Below are 22,064 nucleotides of genomic sequence, written 5' to 3'. Positions count from 1 at the left end.
TCTACAACAGGGGTACCCACTGTGAACTTTCTTTCAGAGATAAGGCATCTCAAATCCAAGTTACTCTAGCAAATCAGTAACACTGCACTCTGTGTGGGTCTTGTGAAAGGAACTGTAGTAACCACTCCCAATGAGTTGGCGTGAGTAGGCCCTCAACTTCTGAGTGGCCACACAGGAAGAGAATTTGTACATTTGAAGGAGTTGGTTTGGATGGCTTTCAAGGAATCCTCCAGATCTGAGATTCAGTCTGGGTCTGGTGAGCAGACACCAGGTGTATTTGATTATGGGTAGAAGCTTGGAAGGAATAGAGTGTGGTGGGTGGGGAAGTACGTGAGACTTGTATCCACACATATCTCTTCTGTCACAGGGAGAGAGTGTACAGTCTGGAAGCTGAGGAGAAAAATAAATGCCTCATCTCACAGAAGGAAAAGACCATATAATATTTACTTATGAAAAAAATCGAGCATTTGGTTATATGAAAAGCTTGAGAATTTTAATGATTGCCCCCAAATTCAGCCCTTTATCACACCGATTTATTTAGGGATCTTAAGGTTAATAGTATAGATATGTCCAGGTACAACTTTATCCTATTTACATAAAGAAACATTAAAAATCCAAGATATCCTTTGTAACAGAATCAGAAGTTTAGTAGTTGAACATAACAGAAGAAAATGCAGAATAGCCTACTAAGTCTCCCATTTCTTTCCAGCAAATTGCCAAAGGAAGCGGACATGGTCGGTGACCTTTTTTAGAACTCTGTAAGTACCAGACTGCTTGCTGATGGGTCAAAAATAAGAAAGTTTGGTTTTTACTACTTCAAGAAGCTTCTAAAGAATACCTATCTAGTCACCATAAAAGCAATATCTTCATAATTCAGCCACTGGTGAGAATTCTCTCAAACGAGAAAGGCAGACAATGAACTGGGGTTGACTTCGGGGCTATTAAAAATCCTCTGTCAATTTAAATCAATAAGGTAAAAATGATGAATAGCTATTTGGTTATCAGCATAAAAAAGAAAAAGGAAAAAAAAAAGCTAAATCATAGCAAATGGAAAAATGCTGAATATGGATTCATTTATCCACTCTACCTTAGGCCAAATGGACATTATATGAATCTCTCCTTCAAAAGGCTTATAATAAAGTGCAGCAGTTCATTGAGAATAAGTACAGAAATCCAAAGAATTGAACATTCGTCCACAATGGAGCTGTTCATTAGGGACTGAGTCTGAATAACCAATAGCAAAGTCTCTTTCATTGCAGAAGGTAACTGTTCCATCACAAGTGAAGGCAGCTTTTTACATCCCTTAAGTGTTGATGATAATGGGATGAATTCTGGACAGAGAAAGTCACACAAGTGATTATACATATGAAAAAAAGGCAGATTCTGGGGTAGAATTCCTGAGACAGACGGACCCTGGGTCTGATCTTATCGAGAAATTCTTATAGTCTTTTTATTTTGTTTTGTTTTTCCCTGGAATTTAGCTCAATAGAAGTTTCTAAAAACAAACAGAGAACTCAGAATGAATCAGTCACTTGAAAATAGCCACAGGCTGGTGGGAAACGGGCTTCTGTCAGTCCCAGGTTCAGCGAGGCACTTTGAACAAACCAGCAACTGCAGTGACAAAACACAGTTTTCTAAGGGCGAGATCAACCAACAATGTGATCACACCCATCTCACCAAGAGCCACTTGAGAAGTGAGACAAACAATAAAACAGATACAGCCCGAATAGAAAAAGGTGCCCAGATCTCCACAGACACAGTGTTCACAGCTCTTTTGTTTCTTTTACTGGGTCTGCTTTGACTTTTAGATACCAGTTTCCATTCTATGTTCCACGGGACTTTGAAGTCTGACAGCATCTCTTTACGAGGTCCTTTAAAGTGGGGACATTTTCAGTGTGCCTCGCTTCTGTCATTTTCAGGTACTTAAAGTGTGGCATTCACAGAGCATGGATATGATCCAGAAGATTCCACTTCCTCTCCGGTGGTTTGATAAGCTGTGATTCAGTTAGTGGATGCACTGGAGGCCAGCGACAGCACAGAGGAGGCCAACAGTGCTGATGTTTGATGGTGTGTGTCAATGACTTGGGGGTGGTCAGCACTGGGTGGCTTAGGAGGAGAGCAGGCTACATGAAAGCTGTTGACACTGACACATGTTTTTGACCGGGAGACCCACGAGAAGTTCTTACTGGACCACGCGGTAAGCGTAAGGGTTCTCACAGAGTGAATCACCGTTTAAAATCAATGCTTGAGAATAAATAAGGCACTAGGTTGATGTAAGTGGCACAGGAATCTAAACTACGGTCTTGAATGGTGTTTGCATTCTTTTTCCCCTTTGGGAAATAACTCCTGGAATATTTATGGAGGAAAAGAAACTGGAGGTTAGGTTCCTCTTAATTTCTGGCAAGGACATCTGTCAGATTGTCTTGAATTAAAGTGTTTTTGTTCTGCTTTGCTTTTTCTCTTGGGAAATAACTAGTGGAGAGTGTGTTGGGGAGGGGGTGGGATAGAAGTTGTCTGTTTTGCACAGACACAGAGTCGGAAAGAGAGGAAGGCCACTTTTAGGAGGGTAGATAAAGCATCCAAATGCAAAAGAAAGTTCTGCCAAATTAAATGTTCTGTTAGGAGACATGGGCCCATTTATGACACTCTCTGTTCAGGGGCTGTTTTCCTGGCTGCCTGGAGGCCAGTGCTGTCTCCTGAAGTCAGCGACCTGGCTGAGGGGGGTAGACCGCTGGGTCAGGGGGCTCTGCTGCTGCTGGTGCTGGTGGCACAAAGTCCCGGGACACAGTTCCTGGTGCCACTGTATTGATGGGCTCAGAGGGAAATGGCGATGGTGGCCATTTTATAAAGGATGCCATTCTCTCCTATCGCATGTGGAAGTGAGGGACAATGATAGGGGCCCCATTACGCCAAGCCAACGCTTGTCCCACAGCTGTGACACACATTCCGGGTGATACTTGAGAACTAACAAGGAGGCAGCGACACCTCTCCCCTTCGATGCCCTTTTCAAACCTAGCCCCGGTTGCTTTTCTTTGCCCAGAATGGAACTTGGTATGTTTGTCTCCATGCCTACTCTTTGTTCTTTTTTCTTCCTTTTGAAAATAACTTCCAAAGCCACCTTTATTTTACTGAGATGATTGGCAGGCTAGCCACCTACTCAAATAAGGACTGGGTATACGGTCAATATTTAGAATCTTATGGCCCGGCCATTATTGGTGAAGAATTTTGTTAAGAATCGTGCGCTCTCTCCCAGCTCTCTTCACTGGCCAAATATCCAGTAAAGCCTACCTTGGGAGCAACAAGAAAGGAACTACGTGACCACTAGCTGACAAACAATGCCCCTTCCACAACCAATCAAACCCACTGGATGAGATTCATAGGTTCTTCCATGACTCTACCTGGTGAAGTAGAAAGCAAGTCTCTAGATACACAAAATAATAGAGATTGTTTTTCCCTGCTCTGAAAACACACGTATATGCCGGTCATAAGGAACGATCCCCAGCACAATGTCTGGCTTCATGTGGATGTTATTTATGCCGAAGTGACCCGACAAAATGCGCCATCAAAATGATGATGACAATCCTAATCTCCAGCGGGGTTTTCAAGTTACTGTGTTCACCCACATTTGCGGCTGGAGGCTATGGATTTGTTTTCCCCTGTAGGTTCTCTGGGAGAACCTGGTATGGATTATATCAGAATACCACAAAGATTATTTCAAGAAAAAGATTATACATCACAATGCTTAGCATTTATATAGGTTCTTTTGATTTCAAAACAAGTTATAAATATTTCCTACCGTGACAACATCCACGCGAGGTAGGTGAGTATTACTGTCCCTACGTTACCAATAGAAACACGAGGCCAAGGAGTGCAGGACTCTGTCCCAGGTCCTAGAGAGTCAGGAGCAAGCTTAAGACTGGCTTCCTGATGGCCACCTGCTCTGAGCTCCAAAGAGGCCATGCCGTCTCTAGTGTGGCAACAGTCTCCATGAATATAGGGTTATATATTGTATAGATATAAAACAGCAACACACAACGACATTCTAGAACAATAATCCAATATTTTTGTTTCTTAGTAAAATATGTTAAGCACAGTATTTAAATTGCATTTCTCTGAAAAGCATTTGGTATATTAAATAGCTCTATAAAGCTTTGCTGGCATACCCTTAACAGCATAATGAATGATTCTGAAGAAATTAAAGTCCACAGATGCATAGAGATCTTTCCTTTATAATACCAGAAGCTAAACAAAAATGTGAAAAACTACTTTTATTCTCATAATGCAGACTTAATAGTTTGCTGGATATTAGCAGGCAGCTACATAATTTTTCTGAGCTTGAGAGAAAAGATACATATTGCTGGCTGTGGTTTTAAACTACCAATTTCAGGGGGAAATGTGGTTGAAAGGTGAAAAGTAAAGACTGCCATCTCCATTGAGTATCCCCTCTGAGGAATCCCTACATTTCCAAAAGATGCCGTCAGACTCGGAACTCACATCGAGGCGAAGACAGGGGCGCCGCTAATAAGAACATTTTCTGCCAGGAGAAAATGATACGAAATAAATGGAGTGGTATCAGAAGAAGACGAACAAGGAGGCGAAAGGGTGCTTTTCAAGAGCGCTGAGGCTGGCATGAGATGTCAGCTGTTCATGCTCAGACGACTGTACAGGTCTTGGAGACGGTTTACAGAGCAAATACTTGGCTCGATCGGTCTCTCGGCTGGGGTGAAAGCCTCACTCACCTCGCTAAGAAGGGTGTGAAAGCGTTTACCTCATGCTAAGCTTCGTAAGAATGGAACAGGTAGGGCAGCAGAAAAAGTTCTAAAACTAGGAAGGAAGAGGCATCAAAGTCTTAAAATCTGTATGCAAACGTAAAAACTAACTTCCAAGCTGAAAGGACATTCTCTGTCAGGAGTCACAGGTACAAAAAATCCTACACTTAGTGTACACGCCGCTAAGATATTGTTAGATAAGATATTACATGGCGTTCGGAGAATATTTCTTTGTGAGTGTGCTTTTTTCCCTAAAAAAAGACATATTAAATTGGTTTTCTCTCCTCAAGTCCTTTGTATAGAAATAGGAAACACGAGCTGTCCCGGCAGTCCCTTCACATTATACGCTGGCGGGGTCCTTGGTGCTGGCACCGTACGTGGCACTTTTGTTTGAGGCGGGTTTGAGTCTGAACAGGCTGGAACAGTTAGGCTGTTTGGTCGGCTGCAAGGTCCTGGCGTAGGGCGAGTACCAGTCCCGCTCAAACACATCCTTAAGCTGCTTAATGATGCTCCTGTTGTTCCTCACATCTGCCTGGTTGATAACGAGGCCCGTGCCAGCGTTCTGGGTAAAATCGTTCCCTACCCAGTCAAAATTGCCTGCGAACAAACAAAGGAGACAGTGGCACGGCGTTAAGATCACTGGGGAACATTCCGCATTTAATGAAACACACAACAGACTCTATTAAAAAAAAAATAATGACAAGGAGACTGAATTGTGTTGACAGCTCAAAAAAAAAAAAAAACTCCAAGAGGCCTTACATATGGCATATTAATATTTGCATATTATTTTGGCATTTTCTTCAGCTTTGCTCAACTTGAAACTCAAAACAAGGAATCTGTTGTGTTTTTTTTTGTAAATGTTATTTCTTATTGACATTCACAAGACACACTAAATACAGCAATATTGAAAATATATAGGAATACACTTAAAAAGCCTGTGAGCAATTACTACCTTCTCAAAGAGACGACATCTAATCCACATGTACAAATGAGGGATACTAATTACAGTGCCCAGAAGCTTGCATATTGAAGAAAAAGCTGAAGGCAGAGAAGGAGAACCCGTTCCTATCTGGATACACAAAGCCCTCCTTGCCTGGGCTGTAAATCATTTCCTGGGTCCAGGATCTGGCTCCTTGGCCCAGGCATGGAGGCAGTTGTGATGACAGTAGGCTCCCCAGCACGACTGTCTGGTGATACGTGGTGGATTAGTTTGCTAGGTCTACTGTAACAAAGTTCCACAGATTTGGTGGCTTACATGACAGCAATTTGTTGCCTAATAGTTCTGGAGGCTAAAAGTCCAAAACCAATGTGTTGACAGGGCTGGTTCCTTCTGAGGGCCCGGACAGAGAATCTGTTCCAGGCTGCTCCTCTGGGCTTCTGCATGGCCAGTTTCTCCCCTGTGTGTCTTCACATTCTCTTCCCTCTGTGCATGTCTGTCTCTGTGTCCAAATGTCCCTTGTCTATGAGGGCACCAGTCAAATCAGATCAGGGCCCATTCCGATGACCCCATTCTAACTTGATTATTACCTCTGCAGAGATCCTGTCTCCAAATAAGGTCATATTCTGAGGTACTGGGACTTCCAACATATGGATTTGGGGAGGACACGGTTCAGCCCATAGCAGGTAGTAAGGCTGGAATCTGTCCAAGAAGGGACTAATTGTATCTACGTCACTCACATGTAGTTCATCTTCTAGGCGAGAGTAGATAAAAGACAAGACGACCCCAGAGTGCCATATGAATCTCCTGTCTTGCCATCCATCGGGGAGAGGGTTCTAGCAGGAGAACAGTACCAATAAATGCACATTTACTGAGTGTCCAATGTCTACCAGGTACATGGGGCCATGTTATTTCTTCTGACCATTTCTTAGGGACCATGATATAAACCAGAATATGACAGTCCCTGACTTCAAGGGGTCCAGGAAGGAAACACAATGATTATAATATAAAGAGATGTAGGTATACAATGCCACAAGGGTCAGAGAAAAAGAACTTCTAACTCTGGCTGGATGAGTCAGGAAAACATTTTATTGAGGGTAAGGTTAAATTCTTTACTACACAAATGGCAATTGACGGATGTACAGAAACTCATTGCTTTGGAAATTAGAAAGCCACACCCCCAAAGGGATGTGGACTAAAATGTGATCAGGATCTTGGAGCATGAGGTGGAAGAGTTAAGGATAAAGTCATGATATAGGGGCCTTAGAGAGGGAGAAGAGCTCTCCTTCATTAAGTGCCTAATATGAGCAAAGTGCTAGGCTTGGCATTTGTATCCATTATCTCACAGAGTTGGTAGGATTTACGCCTACTCCACAGATGAGAAGCCTGAGGCTCAAAGAGGTGAACAGATTTTCCTGTCACATGGCTAATCAATGATGGACCCAGATCTCCACAATGTATAATACAATAAATGAAGCAGTGTCCTCACTAACGAAGATTTAGCTGCATCAAGACTGACAAAATGATTTCAGAAATTACCACCAGCCTGAGTCTGGTCTAAGCTCCCAAATCTGTGCTCCTCTTTGGTCCAGAGCTGTTTTCATACAGAAAACTGAAGGCTTTTTAAGTGTAGAGCTTGATCTCCAGTCCCTCTGCAGCTCTTCAGCCATAGCTGCAGGGATATTTGCTGAATAAGACAGTAGGCATCCTTGACCCAAGGCCGGCCTGGCAGCCATCTGTGGGGGAAGAAACATCCACAGAGAGCTGATAGGTGTTCCTTCACAACGCCCATCCTGTGGGCCCCCTGCCGCTCTCTGGAGTCCCCACACGTATCAACTCCCTTTTCCGTATGGCACCACAGGAGGCTGTTCCCCTGTCTCTCATGAGTTTATTCCTCAGGGCCTAATACCAGGTCCCTAAATCAAATATTATCAGCATGGAGAAAGAACTCTTCCTTCTCTTTTCTATCTCTGTCCTCCATCTCATACTGTCTCCCTGCCATACCCCCAAACACCACACCGACACTATTGATAGCTTCATGATAGACATAACTGTGGATGAATTTTTACTGTTATAAATTAGTGAACTGTCTGCCGAATGGTTCACAATACTGAGTGGGAGTCTCTTTGCCAGTGGTGTGTTTCTGACCACGTGCTCTCAGACACATGGCCACGCTCAGAGGCTCTGTGCCAATGCTCAGCGCCAGCTAAATACAGGCTTGGACTTCTTAGACTGGGGATTAGTAGCTGCTGCAGGTTAAGAGTTATTTTGGAGCCCGCTGGCAGGCAGTGCCTTCTATCCATTCCATCAACGGAAGGACTTGTGGATAAGACCCTAAAGTCTCGTGCCTGCAGCTGGGCGCCAGGAAGTGAATTCATTACATCAATACAGTATCTCCAATATTCACTGCAATCCTATGAGGTGATAATACAAAGTCCATTGTACTGACGAGGAAATTAAGGCGCAGAAAGGTTAGGTAATTTGCCCGAGACAGGAGTGAAAACGTACCAGAGCCGAGTTTCAAAGTCAGCTCTGACCCCACAGCCCACCCTTAACTTCTGTTCCATGTCACCTCCAAGCCTAAAGGCCAACTGTGCATTTTCCCTGGGGACTTCAGCATCAGCTGCTCAGCTGGAGCCTCGGACCACACTGAACTCCACTCATTTGTGGACCATGCTCTCTGAAGAGCACAGACGTGGAAATGTGAGGAGAGGGGAAGACAAGGTGGGGGAGAAGTGACAAGATTTTGGAGGCTTATTCTGTGAGATTCAGGTTTCCCTTCAGCACAGTGATGGAGCCAAGATCCTGCACCTTTGATCCTCCAAAGCTTTACTGAGGTTCTTCTCAGGAACTGCAGCCTAAGGCAGCTTTCCCAAGGTCTACAGAGGACGTCCTCCACCAGTGTGACCATTTCCCACCTTTCACTTCCTCACGGTTTGGCTAAACTTCAGAATCATGGATGTGCTCCAATATTTTCTGGGACACTGTTGCACCCAGGCCTGAGACTGCCATTTCCGCTTCCAGAATGCAGGAGAACTGTAGTGCCATCCCCAGGTATAGACGAGGGTATAGATAAGCGTTTAGACAAGCTCACCGGGAAGGTGTATGGGCCTTCAACAAGATTTCTGAGTGCCTTCACCTAACATACCACTCCATCAGCCCTCAAACAATTCAGACCAACTTCTGGACAAATTTGCCAAACTAGACTCAAATATAGTCTACAGAATTCAAGGTTAGAGAGAGGACACCATTTGGGGAATCTTCTGAAAGTCCTGCAAAGATTTAATGAGCTATAATTCCATGCAAGGATTAGTGTGGGTTTTTCTTAATTTCGCATCCTCAGCAGGTGTCTGAGTGACGACTTAAGAGATTTCCAGAACATGCTGATAATTATTTAAATTATCAATGAATTTTCTCTCCGGATGCTCTTTAAATATTTTTATACAATAACTATGCTTTGCTCTAGGGAATTAATGTTTTGCTAAAATGCTGTGTGTAAAATGAACTCATTTAAAATTGAATTATAATAGAGCTCCAGAAATAGACCCACGTAAATAAGTCAGCTGATCCTGAGAGAGGAGCAAAGGCAATCAAGGGAGCAAAACTAGCCTTTTCAACAAATAGAAATATTTGCCAGAATAACTGTACATGGGCGTGCGGAAAATGAATTCTAGACACTGACCCTTTCACAAAAATTAACTCAAAATGGGTCACAGACCTAAATGTAAAATGCAAAATTATGAAGCTCCTGGAAGATAATGAATAAGAAAATCTAGATGAATTTGGGTTTAGTGATGAGTTTTTAGATACGACACTGAAGGCACGATCCAGGAAAGAAATCATTGATAAGCTGAACTTCATTTCAAGTTAAGATGTTTACTCTGTGAAAGACACTGTCAAGAGAATGAAGAGATAACGCACAGATTGGGAGAAAATATTTGCAAAAGATGCATCTGATAAATGATTGTTATAATTATACAAAGAACTCTTAATACAGGTTCTTTTAAGAAAGAAAATGAAAAAGAAGAAAATGAAATAAGAAATAAGAAAGAAAATGAAAAATATGATTAAAAAATGGGCCAAAGACCTCATCAAAGAAGATACTCAGATGACAAGGTAAGCATATAAAGAGATGCTCCACATCATATTATGAAGGAAATGCAAACTAAAAGCAATCATTAGCTACACTACACACGTATCAGAAGGGCCCACATCTGGAACTTGGACAACACGAAACGCTGGTAAGAATGTGGACCAATAGGAACTCTCGCTCACCGCTGCTGGGAACTGACAACTGTAGCGCCACTTTGGGAGACCGGAAAGCTCACCGCTGCTGGGAACTCAAAATGGCAGAGCCACTTGGGAAGATAGGCAGTTTCTCACAACACTAAACATAATCTTACCATACAATCCTGCAATCACGCTCCTTGGTATTACCCAACAGGGTTGAACACATGTCCACACAAAACCTACGTGTGGATGTTTATAGCAGCTTTATTCATAATTGCCAAAACCTGGAAGCAGCCAAGATGTCCTGAAGGTGAATGGGTAGGTGAGTGGATAAAAGAACTGCGGCAGATCCAGACAATGGAATACTACTCAGTGCTAAAAAAAATAAGCTATCGAGCTATTAAAAGATACAGAGGAAGTTTGGGGCACCTGGGTGGCTCTGTCAGTTAAGTGTCTGACTTTGGCTCAGCTCATGATCTCATGGTTCGTGGGTTCCAGCCCCACGTGGGGCTCCGTACTGACAGTGGGGAGCCTGCTTGGGATTCTCTCTCTCTCTCTCTCTCTCCCTCGTTCTGCCCCTGCCTGACTCAAGCTTTCTCTCTCTAAAAATAAATAAATAAACTTAAAAAAATTACAGAGGAAGCTTAAATGCATGTTACTAAGTAGAAGAAGCCAATCTGAAAAGGCTACCTACTATGATTTTGACCACATGATATTTTGGAGAAGCTGAAACTCTGAAGACTGTAAAAAGATCAGTGGTTGTCAGGAGTTATGGGGAGGGAAGGATGAGTAGGTGGAGCACAGAGAATTCTTGGGACAGTGAAGCTACTCTATATATTCCACATTTGTCAGGACCCATAGGATGAATGGCATCAAGAGAGAACCCTAATGTCAACAATGGACGTTGGGTGATGCTGATGTGTTAATGTAGGTCCGACGTATAATGTAGGTTATGAACAAATGTACCGCTTTGGTGGGGGATGTTGATAATGGGGCAGGCTGTGTGTATGTGTTGTGGGGGGCAGAAGGATGTGAGAATTCTGTATTTTCTGCTCGATTTTGCTGTGAACCTAACTGCTCTAAATAATGAAAGTCTACTTTAAAAATGTAATATATGGAGGAAGGTACCTGGGTGGCTCAGTAGGTTGAGCATCTGACTTTGGCTTAGGTCCTGATCTCGCAGTTCATGGGATGGAGCCCTGTGTTGAGGATCCTCTCTTCCTCTCAAGGCCCTCTCTCTTCCTCTCCCTTTGCCCCTCTCCCCTGCTTGCATGCACACTCTCTCTCTCAAACAAACAAAAATGTATTCTATGGGAAGAAGAAGAGAGAGCCAGAAATCCATATTTACTAAGGATTTAGACAGATGCAAGACCGTGTTTGTAGGTTTTCATATATTATCTCATTTAATCCTTGTATCACCACCAAAGGGTAGATGCTGTTATCCCTATTTTATAGATAAGAAAACAGAGGCACACAGAGGCTCAGAGAGATCACGTGACTTTCCATCATCTTCCAGCTTCCAGTGCCAGTGCTTGAATTCAAACAGAAGTTTTTGTGACTCCAAAACATTTAATTCATTAAAAGAACTTTAGGACACAGGTGCCACATAACTGCTCCAAGTACACATGGCACTTTAAGTAAACCCCACAGGTGAAATATCCAGATCTGAGTTCCTAATCCAACTGTGCCTGAAACCTGATCCATCCCTGTATTTTCCAATGATTGAGCCCGAAATTCCCAGTTTTGATGAAATGATTTTGAGTCCGTTTTTGTCACTTGCTTAAAAAGAAGCTGATTCATTCTACTCTCCGTAAGCTGATGAACATGAGAAAATCCAAACTATTACATCTTAAGCCACTGAGAGGGACAGCACGAATAAAGTAACATTCTCATATCCTAAAACAGCTTGAATAATAGACATTTAAAAAAATTCCAATCCTCTCTTCTCCTAATGTGGACACATAACTATCCGAAATGGAAAAAGAACACCTTTCTAGAAGGCAGGATGGAGTAACTAACTGTCCAGTGGCTGACGGCAGTGTCTTCCTCTGGTTCCAGGGTGGGGGTGGGGCTCTGGGTGCCGCGGATCCTAGAACTCGCTCTTCTTCACATCTGCATGTTTAAGTCAATTCCTGTCTGATGGTCCTCATTTCTAAACTGCAGGTGATAAAGGCCACCCTCCCTATCAGCAAATGAGATAGGGGCGCCTGGGTGGCTCAGTTGGTTAAGCATCTGACCTTGGCTCAGGTCAGGATCTCACAATTGGTGAGTTGGAGCTCCGTGCTGGGCTCTGTGCTGATAGCTGAGCCCGTTTCAGATTCTCCTGTTCCCCCCTTTCTCTGCCCCTCCCCTGCTTGTTCCAAAAATAAATAAACACTAAAAAAAAAAAAAAAAGCAAATGAGATAAAGTGGTTTACAAAGCACAAAGGGCATATTCCACTCACTCAGTGAATGGGGGAACACCCATATTCCATATTCTTTCATTCCACACACGTTTTTCTTTTCTACTTGGAGACTGCCACTTCATCTTTACAGTAATAGCCACGCTGCTGTTTTGTGATTTATGTACCTTCTTTTATAGATAATAATTTCCACTCTGCAGTTGATGGTACCAATTAAGGGGTTACCCTGGACTCACCCACACTGTAGGAAAGGAGAACAGATCCGACACACGAGTAAACAATTCCACCAGGAGGTATGATTTCTGCATCTGGGTTGTGAAATTACCTTACAAATAAAAACTAGGGTGCCTGGGGGGTTTGGTCGGTTAAGCGTCCAACTCTTGATTTCAGCTCAGTTCTCACAGTTCGTGGGCACATGAGGAGGTGCACTGACAGCACAGAGCCTGCTTGGGATTCTCTCTCTCTCCCTCTCTCTACCCCTCCCCTGCTCGTGCTCTCATCCTCTCTCTCTCAAAATAAATAAATAAACATTTTATAACTAAAAATAAAAAAATACACGAATCAGGTATTATCTGCGTGCCAGCGGTTTTAAATGTGCAAGGTGCTTTGCAGATATCATTGCACTTAAATTTCACGGAATGAGGTAGAAACTATTATTAGCCCCATTTTGCAGATGAGAAAACTGAGGTGTAGACAGCTTAAGTAAATTCTCCAGGGTTAGACATTTACAAAGTGGCAGAGGTGGGACTGCTGCCCAAGACGTGCTCCGTTAGGCACCGAGCGGCCACCACGTCTGCTGCTGTCACTCACGACAGGTTGGCTGTGGTAGGTGGGTGGGAAGGGACCCCTGTGCTCATTCGACCACCAGGACTCACTTTTGATGAGCCATTTGCCTCCTCACCTATCGAATGAGGCAAGGAGACCAAAGAATTTCCGAAAACACTTACAAAAAACATCTCCTGTGGTGTCCTCGCGCTTGAACCAAGCCCTAGAGGAGAGGTTCAGTTCAAGAGCTCTTGGTCCTCCCCCTCCTGTTTCCTCCAGGGCCCCACGGGGTACGGAAGAGCACAGTCGGACTGCCGCTGACCCGCACTGTCCCCTGAGGAGGCTGACACCTACCAATGTAAGCTGCGCCGTCTGTCACCATGTACTTGTTGCGATTTAACTTAGGAAAGGCGTGATCTTTTTGTTCTTTTGTAGCACAAACATTCTCTCTCTCCAGATCAAAAAACTTCTGTAAGACACAAAAATAAACCCATTCATAAAGCAGGTGAATAGACAACATTTTTGGCTTTGTGCAAGAGCACAGGAGCGTGTCTTATCCAAACAGCCGCAGCAGACCTCATACTGGGTTATTAAAGCCACAATCTTGTTTCTTCATATAGAGGAAGCTATTTTTGTTCTCAAGCTTATATGGGCGACAAGAGAGAAAATTAGCGTGCTCAACTAGGTCTATAATGAACGCTTTGAAGCTGCAAAATGAACACAAAATTCATTCTTTCACCAGGGCGAGGGCCAGACGTTGGTTTAATTCTCATTGTCATATTCATCAGGGTGCAGTAGCATCTGAAGTCGGCCTCAGGGCGCTTTCTGTCATGCACACCGATGAACTGAATGAATATTCCTCTGTGTTGCATACATTATAAGAAGCAGCAGGCTCGTGGCAATGACTAGCTGATTAAGCTGGGGATTTGCAAAGGTCAAAAGAGATTTTTGCCAAAGGAACAAATATTTTCCATCTAAACACCTAGGTCTACAAGCTCTTTTAATAAGCAAATCAAAAAAAATTCACTTCAACCCAGGAATCCTGAATTTCAACTTTAATGTGACCCGAAAAGCACCTGAGGCCCGGGATGTGGGGGCTGACACTGTGGGGGGTAGGCGGGCTGGTGCCTCTGGAATCTGCTGGAACTGGTAGCTGCTTAGATGAGGACTGAACTGTGACAGAGCTCACAGAATACACACCATCAAAGGTGAGGTCTCAAATCTCCACACCGGAACAGGCTGAGCATTTTCAGCACTGTGTGTGGGATCTTCCTGGATTGAATGTCTTACGGCTGTGGGATCATGCGTGTTTGAAGGAAAGAGGCAGAGAGAAAAATGAGATGCTACCTAGAAATGGAGACATCATTTAGTTTGAAAACTGTAACTGTCTGGGGCTCCTGGGCGGCTCAGTCCGTTAAGCACCTGACTCTTGGTTTCAGCTCAGGTCATGATCTCACAGTTTGTGAGTTTGAACCTCGCATCGGGCTCTGCAACTGTCAGTGTGGAGCCTGCTTGGGATTCTCTCTCTCTCCCTCTCTCTGCCCCTCTCACTCTCTCTATCAAAGTTACTAAACGAAACTGAACGAAACGGAACAAAACGAAATCTGTAAGTGTTCCAGTTTGGCTTGGGGAAACAATGATTGGTCTTCCCCTTCGCCCAAGGGTGAGAAAGGAGTGATAAACTGGATGATCACCAAGGTCCCCTGCAGCCCTTGAAAATTCCATTCTGATTTTCTGCAGATTCCTTGAGATCAATGGCGCACAGGCCAAAATCTACTCCCCAAGAACTGTCAGTTGCACATCACAGAGGACAGTGTTACCTGGGGCCACGTTACCATGATGATAGGTGATGCTGCATCAGTTCCCTTTCTTCCCAGTTCCTGTCTCCTGCAAAATCTGTGTCATTTGGAGGGCTCACATATAGCCACGTTGTGTGGACTCTTCCCATGGACTTGATTACCTGTGAATGCTCTTAAGTCATAGTTATATATCTGTGAGGTCCTGTGATACCCACCTGTCATTCCGTAAGAGCAGTCACCCTGCTCAGACATTCTATCACAACACATGTCCACACAGTCTACCGCCTCCTTTTGAGGAAAATATTATTGTGGAATCACGATGGATGTGAAAAAGAACAAAATATATGTCCTAATTTAAGTTGGGGATGTCATTGCTGCTTGAGGCTCTACGGATAACCCATTTGCTCTAGAAAGCTGAAGATGCCCAAAAGAGGGAGACAGCTTTATCTGGGAGACTAAAGTGGCAGCAGAAATCATACTGTATTCGCTGACATACTACTAAACACCTAATATGCTGTAGGTGACAGCAAAGACTTTTCAAAAGTGATTTACTTTTTAAATGTTTTCCAAAGTTTATTTAGAGAGAGAGAGAGAGAGAGAGACAGAGAGAGAGAGTCAGTGAGACAGGGAGAGAGAGAATCCCAAGCAGATTCCACAATGTAAGTGTAGAGTCCAATGCAGGGCTTGATTCCATGAATGGTGAGATCATGACCTAAGCCGAAATCAGGAGTCAGACACTTAACCGACTGATCCACTTATGAATTTATTAAAAAATAAAAGCCTAGCTGACAGGGGCAATTCTGTGAATGCAGTCTGTTTCCCATGAGTCCCCTCATGGACATAAATCCCCCCAAGCCAAGGATAGGGGTGCCCACTCCTCCGAGGAGAGAGATTCCCTGCCTCACTCCCAGGTTGTCTGCTTTATCAGGGCTTAAAGACTCCAGAAGACATGCTTCACTCAAGGTTCCAATGCCCACTTGACTTGGAAAAGCTCTCACCCATCTGTGTTCTAGATGTAGGGCCCGCAGGCTTCATTCCCACCCAGGCTTATCTTGATGCTTAGAAGTGCAGGGCCTGGCTTCCATGAGGACCAGAGTCTCTGTTTCATGAAACGTCCAATGGTGAACTATTAATGTTTGGTTCATTCAAGTAATGAGACCATGAGTGTTTGCAAAGATGGAGCTAAGTAGAGAATAAAATAATGGATTCTACTTTCCTTGTAATTTCTTGCAAGTCGTAAATGAGAGCACTAATTTCATGATGGAGATTTCAACTGACAATGGCTTAGAGAAGAGATAGGAGCAAATGCACCATGTGTGATGGGCCCCAGACATTTCCCCCTCTGCTTCTGCTTGTATTAGTCATATCTTCTTATTTTCTGTATTCAGATGCTTTGACATTTGGGTCCTGCTGAGCCTGGAGGGATTGCCCTTCTGAGGACTGGCTAATTCCTAGAGATAGCAAACAACTTGCCTGTGAGCACACTTCTCATATGTAAACCAAACAGTCCAGGGACCATACCCAGAACCACCTCCTTTATGGGCTCTCACACTCTGGGTCACTATCCGTCTGCTCTAATCACCCCAGGGTCAGGTACCAGGCAATCAGGGACAGCTCCTAGGCCCAAGGGCCCACTGAAATTATTCAAACTTGCCGATCCTAAATTGGCTTACCCTGCTTGCCTGTTCCACCACCACATAAACCAAACAAAGGCCCTTGTCCATATTTCCCCTCACTTCTGCCTTATGCCCCCTTCTCTTGAGATCTATGGGTAAAACAAACTATTTTTGCAATGGCTGTTGTCTTCTGATCCATGGATGTTGTCACACCTCAATCATCATTAAAGTTATATTTTAAAACATTGTGATATCTGGTAAGTCTGATTATGGCACCCCTCTAAGTGCAAGCATACTGTACTCTGAGTAAATGACTTCCCCCAAGAGATTCTTCACCCCTCTCCAAGCACATCATCCGTTTGAGAAAATGGCAAAAATGACTCCACATCCACCATGTCTTGGACATGGGCTGTGTTCCCTCCACTCACTGGTTCCCATAGAGCCTTCCTAAACCATCAGCTCCCTTTTTTATTTCATCCATCCATCCATCCATCCATGCATTCCACATATATGCTTTGAATGCTTTGTGCCAGCATCATGCTAGGCCCTGGGAATACGATGGTGAACCTATTCACTGCCATGCAGCCTCACATGCCACTTCGGTTATCTGGAAAATGCTATCCCTGCAGATGAAACAATCCCCAGCATTCTCTTGTCCATGGAAAGGTACCGAACACAAACTGACTCTATTCTCCTGGTTCTCTGCCTGGTTTCCTGGGTCCATCCAGTGTTTCCTATAATCCCTGATATCTGATTCCAAACTAAAGTTGGCGCCCTGATGCAACTCCTGGTTATCACACTCATTTGCAAACCTGGCACGGAAAACAGACCTACAGTAGTAATCACAGACCTGTTGTTATTTCCATCTTATCGAGAAGTAATTGACGTCTATCACTGCATAAATTTTAGTTGTACAGCATGATGTTTTGATTTACATATATTGTGAATGATGATTGCAATAGGTGCAGCTAACAGCCATCTTCTCATACATTGTATCATACAGATACAATACAAAGAAAAGAAAAGAAAAGAAAAGAAAAGAAAAGAATGAAGAAATTTTTTTTTCTCTTTGTGATGAGGACGCTTTGGACTGATTTCCTTGACAACTTTCCTCCGTATCCTACAGCAGCATTAGCGGAAGTCATCACGTTGTACATTATATCCCTAGTACTTATCTTGTAACTGGAAGTTTGTACCCTTTGACCACCTTGCTTCAATTCCCCCGCCTCTCACCCTCCCCCCCCCCCCAACACCTCTGGTTACCACAAGTCTGATCTCTTTTTCTATGACTTTGTGTGCGTGTGTTTTAATTTTAGATTCCACATACAATTGATATCATACAGTATTTGTCCTTTGCCTGACTTATTTCACTCAGAATAATGCCTTCGACGCCCATCTATGTTGTCACAAATGGTAGTATTTCCTCATTTTTATGGCTGAATAATATCCCATTGTATATATATATACCACAACTTCTTTATCCATTCATCCACTAACGGGCACATAGGTTGTTTCTGCGTTTTGGCTACTGTGAATATTGCTGCTATGAACATGAAGATGCAGATACACTTTTGAGTTAGTGTTTTGGTTTCTTTGGGATATACTTCCATAAGTAGAATTACTAAATCACATGATAGTTCTATTTTTAATTTGTAAAGGATGCTTCATACTGTTTTCCATGGTAGCTATACCAATTTACATTCCTACCGTGAATTCCCGTTTCTCCACATATTCACCAGCATTTGTTACCTCTTGTCTTTCTGGTGATGGCCATTCTAAAAGGCATGCTGTGGTATCTAATAATGGTTTTAATTTGCATTTCCCTAATGACTGGTAATGTTGAGCATCTTTTCATGTACCTGTTGGCCTTCTGTCTATCTTCTTTGGAGAAATGTCTATTCAGCTCCTTTGCCCATCTTTAAATTGGGTTATTTGCTATCGAGTCATATGAGTTCTTGATGTATTTTGGCTATTAACCCCTCATCAGATATGTGGTGTGCCAATATTTCCCCCCCTTCCATAAGTTGTTTTTTCACATTGTTGATGGTTTCTTTTGTTGGCAGAAGCTTTTTAGTTTGATGTAATCCCATTTGCTTATATTTATTTTTGATTTTGTTGCTTGTACTGTAGAGGTCCTATCCAAAAAATTATTACCCTAATCCCTGTCAAGAAGCTTTGTTTCTGCTTTCTTCTAGTAATTTCATGGTTTCAGGTCTTACATTTATGTATTCAATCCATTTTGTGTTACTTTTTATGAGTGGTGTATGATATGGGTTCCGTTTTATTCTTTTACATGTGAATATCCGGTTATCTCAGTACCATTTATTGACAAGGTTGTCTTTTCTCCATTGAGTATTCTTGGCTCCCTCGAAAAATATTAGTTGGCTGTATATGCTTGGGTTTATTTCTGGTCTCTTGATTCTATTCCTTTGGTCTATTTGTCTCTTTTTATGCCAGTACCATATTTGATGACCATAGCTTTATAGTATAGCCTGAAATCAGAAAATGTTCTAATTCCTTCTTTGTTCTTCTTTCTCAAGATTTCTTTGGCTATTCAGGTTCTTTTGCAGTTCCATATAAATTTTTGAGTGTTTTTTCTACTTTCTACATCTAAAGGATGCCAGTGGAGTCTTGATAGTATTGCATTGAATCTATAGATCGATTTCGGTTGTATTGACATTTTAACAATATTACTTCTTCTAATATCTTTCCATTGTTTTGTGTTGTCTTTGATTTATTTCATAAATACCTTAGAGTTTTCAGTATAGAGATTATTCACCTCCTTAGTTAAATTTATTCCTAAGTATTTTATTGTTTTTAATACTAGTGTATATGGGATCCATTTCTTTATTTCCCTTTCAGAAATTTCATTGTTAGTGTATAGAAACATTACTGATTTTTTGTGCTAATTTTGTATTTCTGTAACTTTGCAGAATTCATTGATTAAATATAACATTTTTTTTTGGCGGAGTCTTTAAGATTTTCTATATATAAAGTCATGTTGTCTGCAAACTGACAATTTTGCTTCTTCCTTTTCGATTCTGATACTTTTTATTTCTTTTTCTTGCCTGATTGCTCTGGCTAGGACTTCCAGTACTATGTTGAATAGGAGTGGTAAGAATGGGAACCCTTGTCTTGTCTCTGATCTTAAAGGAAAACTTTTCATCATTGAGTATGATGTTAGCTGTAGGTGTCATAGACCTGTTTCTACTTCTAATACTTATTTGTGAACTCAGACATGTGCATGGCTACCTCAGTTTATAAAAACCAGTAAAATGGAAATAAAAATTTCTATTTTATCAATATTACCAGAATGTTAAGAAGATTAAAACGAAATATATGTGGGAAGCATGCTTTTTTTTGAAATTTATAGTAAATTCTAGAATTTTATGTCTTTAAGTTGTTGATAATTTCAACTTTTAAAAAATATTTAATGGCATGATTGAGTTAAAAAACATCTTATCTGATATTTTTGTTGATCCTCAGAGATACATCAGTCAGATGAGTAGCCTCTTAGGTCTTCGAGCAGATATAAATATGATGTTTTTAATATAGATAGGAAAGACAAAAAAACCTTTATAACTTCAATTATTTGTTCTACTTGCTGACCATACAGTATGAAGTTTAAGAGCCCAGTCTCTGGAGTTAGAAAGACTTGTATTTGAATCTCTCTCCACTATTAACTAGTGTCCTGGAGAGAAATCATTTAATTTCTTCAGGCTTCACTCTCAATGTATGTACAATGGGAAGATTTCCCACTTCATAGTGTGGTTATGAAGATTAAATAGTACATACAAAGTATTTAACACAGTGCCTGTCTAAATGTCTGTACTCATGAATATAACCAATTCCTTCATTTGTTTAAAAAATATTAAGCACTCACTACATCCCGGCAATGTGACGTGAGATGCTGCCATAACAGCAGCAATAAAAACTTAATAAAAGATGTGGCAATGGTTTATCCCATGGGCAGCAGGCAGCAAGGAAATTGGTATTGCAGGATGGAAAGGATGGAGACCCATGTTAGTGCAGTGGAAAAGTACTTGGTAAGACCATAACCTGCACTGATTTGGAAGGAAGACTAAGCACCCCCAAACCTTTGGCTACAGGGCAACGGATGGGAAAACAAATTGTTAACAGTGTATATGGGTCATTACTGGTGCTTTTAGGAAGTTAGTAGAGGAGATAAATGAACTCAGAGATGGATTTGCTGGCTTGCAAGCACATATGGAAGAGAACAGCTACACTAGAAATATGGTATTTCAAAGGGCTGGAAAAACTGTGCTGGGAGCCCAATAGTAGAAAAGAAATTTGAAGAATGCTTTAAGTGGCTGAGTTAAGACTCATTTACGGGGACACACAGGGAGCTCAGTCGGTTAAGCCTCTGACTTCAGCTTAGGTCATGATCTCACGGTCTGTGAGTTCAAGCCCTGCATCAGGCTCTGTGCTGACAGCTCAGAGCCTGGAGCCTGCTTCAATTCTGTCTCCCTCTCTCTGTGCTCCAACCCCCCATCATGCTCACTCTCTCTCTCTCTCTCTCTCTCTCAAAAAAAGACTCATTTCTGCAGCAAAGATCAGATAACTGAAGTAATCATAATTGGTATAATCTTCCCACCCAAGTCTGATGACCTGAATGAAGCCACCGTTAATAAGAAGAGACAGAAGGGGGGAGGGGAGAGGAAGAGGAAGGCTGACGCAGAGGTATATGGGAAAGGAAGCATGATTAGTGAAGTTTGGGAATTATGTACAACAAAATCTTTGGTTGTGGCTACTAGTACTTGGAAATGACTAGAAGCAAACATATCAGAAGCCTATTATGTTTCTGAGAAAATTGCATTGCCAGAGAAACCATGAGCTAGAACCAAAACCTCCTTTAACTGTTCACGCTGAAAACAACCTTGGGAGCTGGCACAGGAGGACTTCACTGTACCTGCCCAGAAGGATTTTACAATCACTTGGACCAGTGACTGCTGAGTGTCCTCTCCTGAATGGGAATCTTTACTGTCCTTCTCCTGTTCCTGTTATGTAGGGAGGAGGCAACTTCAACCTGGGTCTTGGGTCTCGTAGGAGATTGTTGTTTTGTTTTTAGTTTCTGTTTATTGAACTATGAAATGCCATATCCAGATTTGCTGTCCAGTCCTGCACATCACTAGGAGGTCCTGAACTTTGAGCTGTGCAAAGCCACACTCATAAGCTGTCTCTGCCACTGAATGTGGACAGGTGAGTGACTTCTGAGCAGCAGAATGAAGGCTAAAGGGATGTTCACCACCTCCAGGTCTAACCCATAAATGTCTCCTGGGAAGCCCTCCAGTTTCTCTCTCCTTCTGATCGACCTTGGGATGTTGAGGCTCAGGACTATCTTGGAAGGTATGTGTCAGAGTGGATGGTGGTGCCCCTGTCATCTTGGGTCCTTAAATGCTGCATGGAGCACAGACCCATCACCTAGAAGGGTGCCTGGCAGAAAGTAGGATCTTGGGGTATATATTTTTAATGTTTATTTATTTATTTTGAAAGAAAGAGAGAGAGTAAGCAGGGGAGGGGCAGAG

At 42.5% G+C, this 22,064-nt stretch overlaps 1 protein-coding gene across 5 annotated transcripts in view; it reads right to left on the bottom strand.

Annotated features, from left to right (window-relative positions):
- Window positions 1-426: 426 nt before the first annotated feature.
- The window catches only part of PLD5 (phospholipase D family member 5), a 419,450-nt gene continuing 397,812 nt past the window's right edge, over window positions 427-22,064 (bottom strand). For 4 of the 5 annotated variants that reach the window (XM_043568868.1, XM_043568871.1, XM_043568872.1 and 1 more), the window contains 2 exons: window positions 13,458-13,572; window positions 427-5,366 (listed from right to left, as the gene is read on the bottom strand). In XM_043568868.1, coding sequence (XP_043424803.1) covers window positions 5,110-5,366; window positions 13,458-13,572 — 372 coding nt within the window. In that variant the 3' untranslated portion in view covers window positions 427-5,109. Of the gene's footprint in view, window positions 5,367-6,446; window positions 6,543-13,457; window positions 13,573-22,064 lie in introns of all 5 variants that reach the window. The other variant, XM_043568870.1, reaches the window with a different exon arrangement.

Source organism: Prionailurus bengalensis, chromosome E4, assembly GCF_016509475.1.
Source record: "Prionailurus bengalensis isolate Pbe53 chromosome E4, Fcat_Pben_1.1_paternal_pri, whole genome shotgun sequence".
NCBI lineage: Eukaryota > Metazoa > Chordata > Mammalia > Carnivora > Felidae > Prionailurus > Prionailurus bengalensis.
The sequence above is the reverse complement of the archived record's forward strand: the minus strand, read 5'-3'. Positions and strand labels throughout refer to the sequence as shown.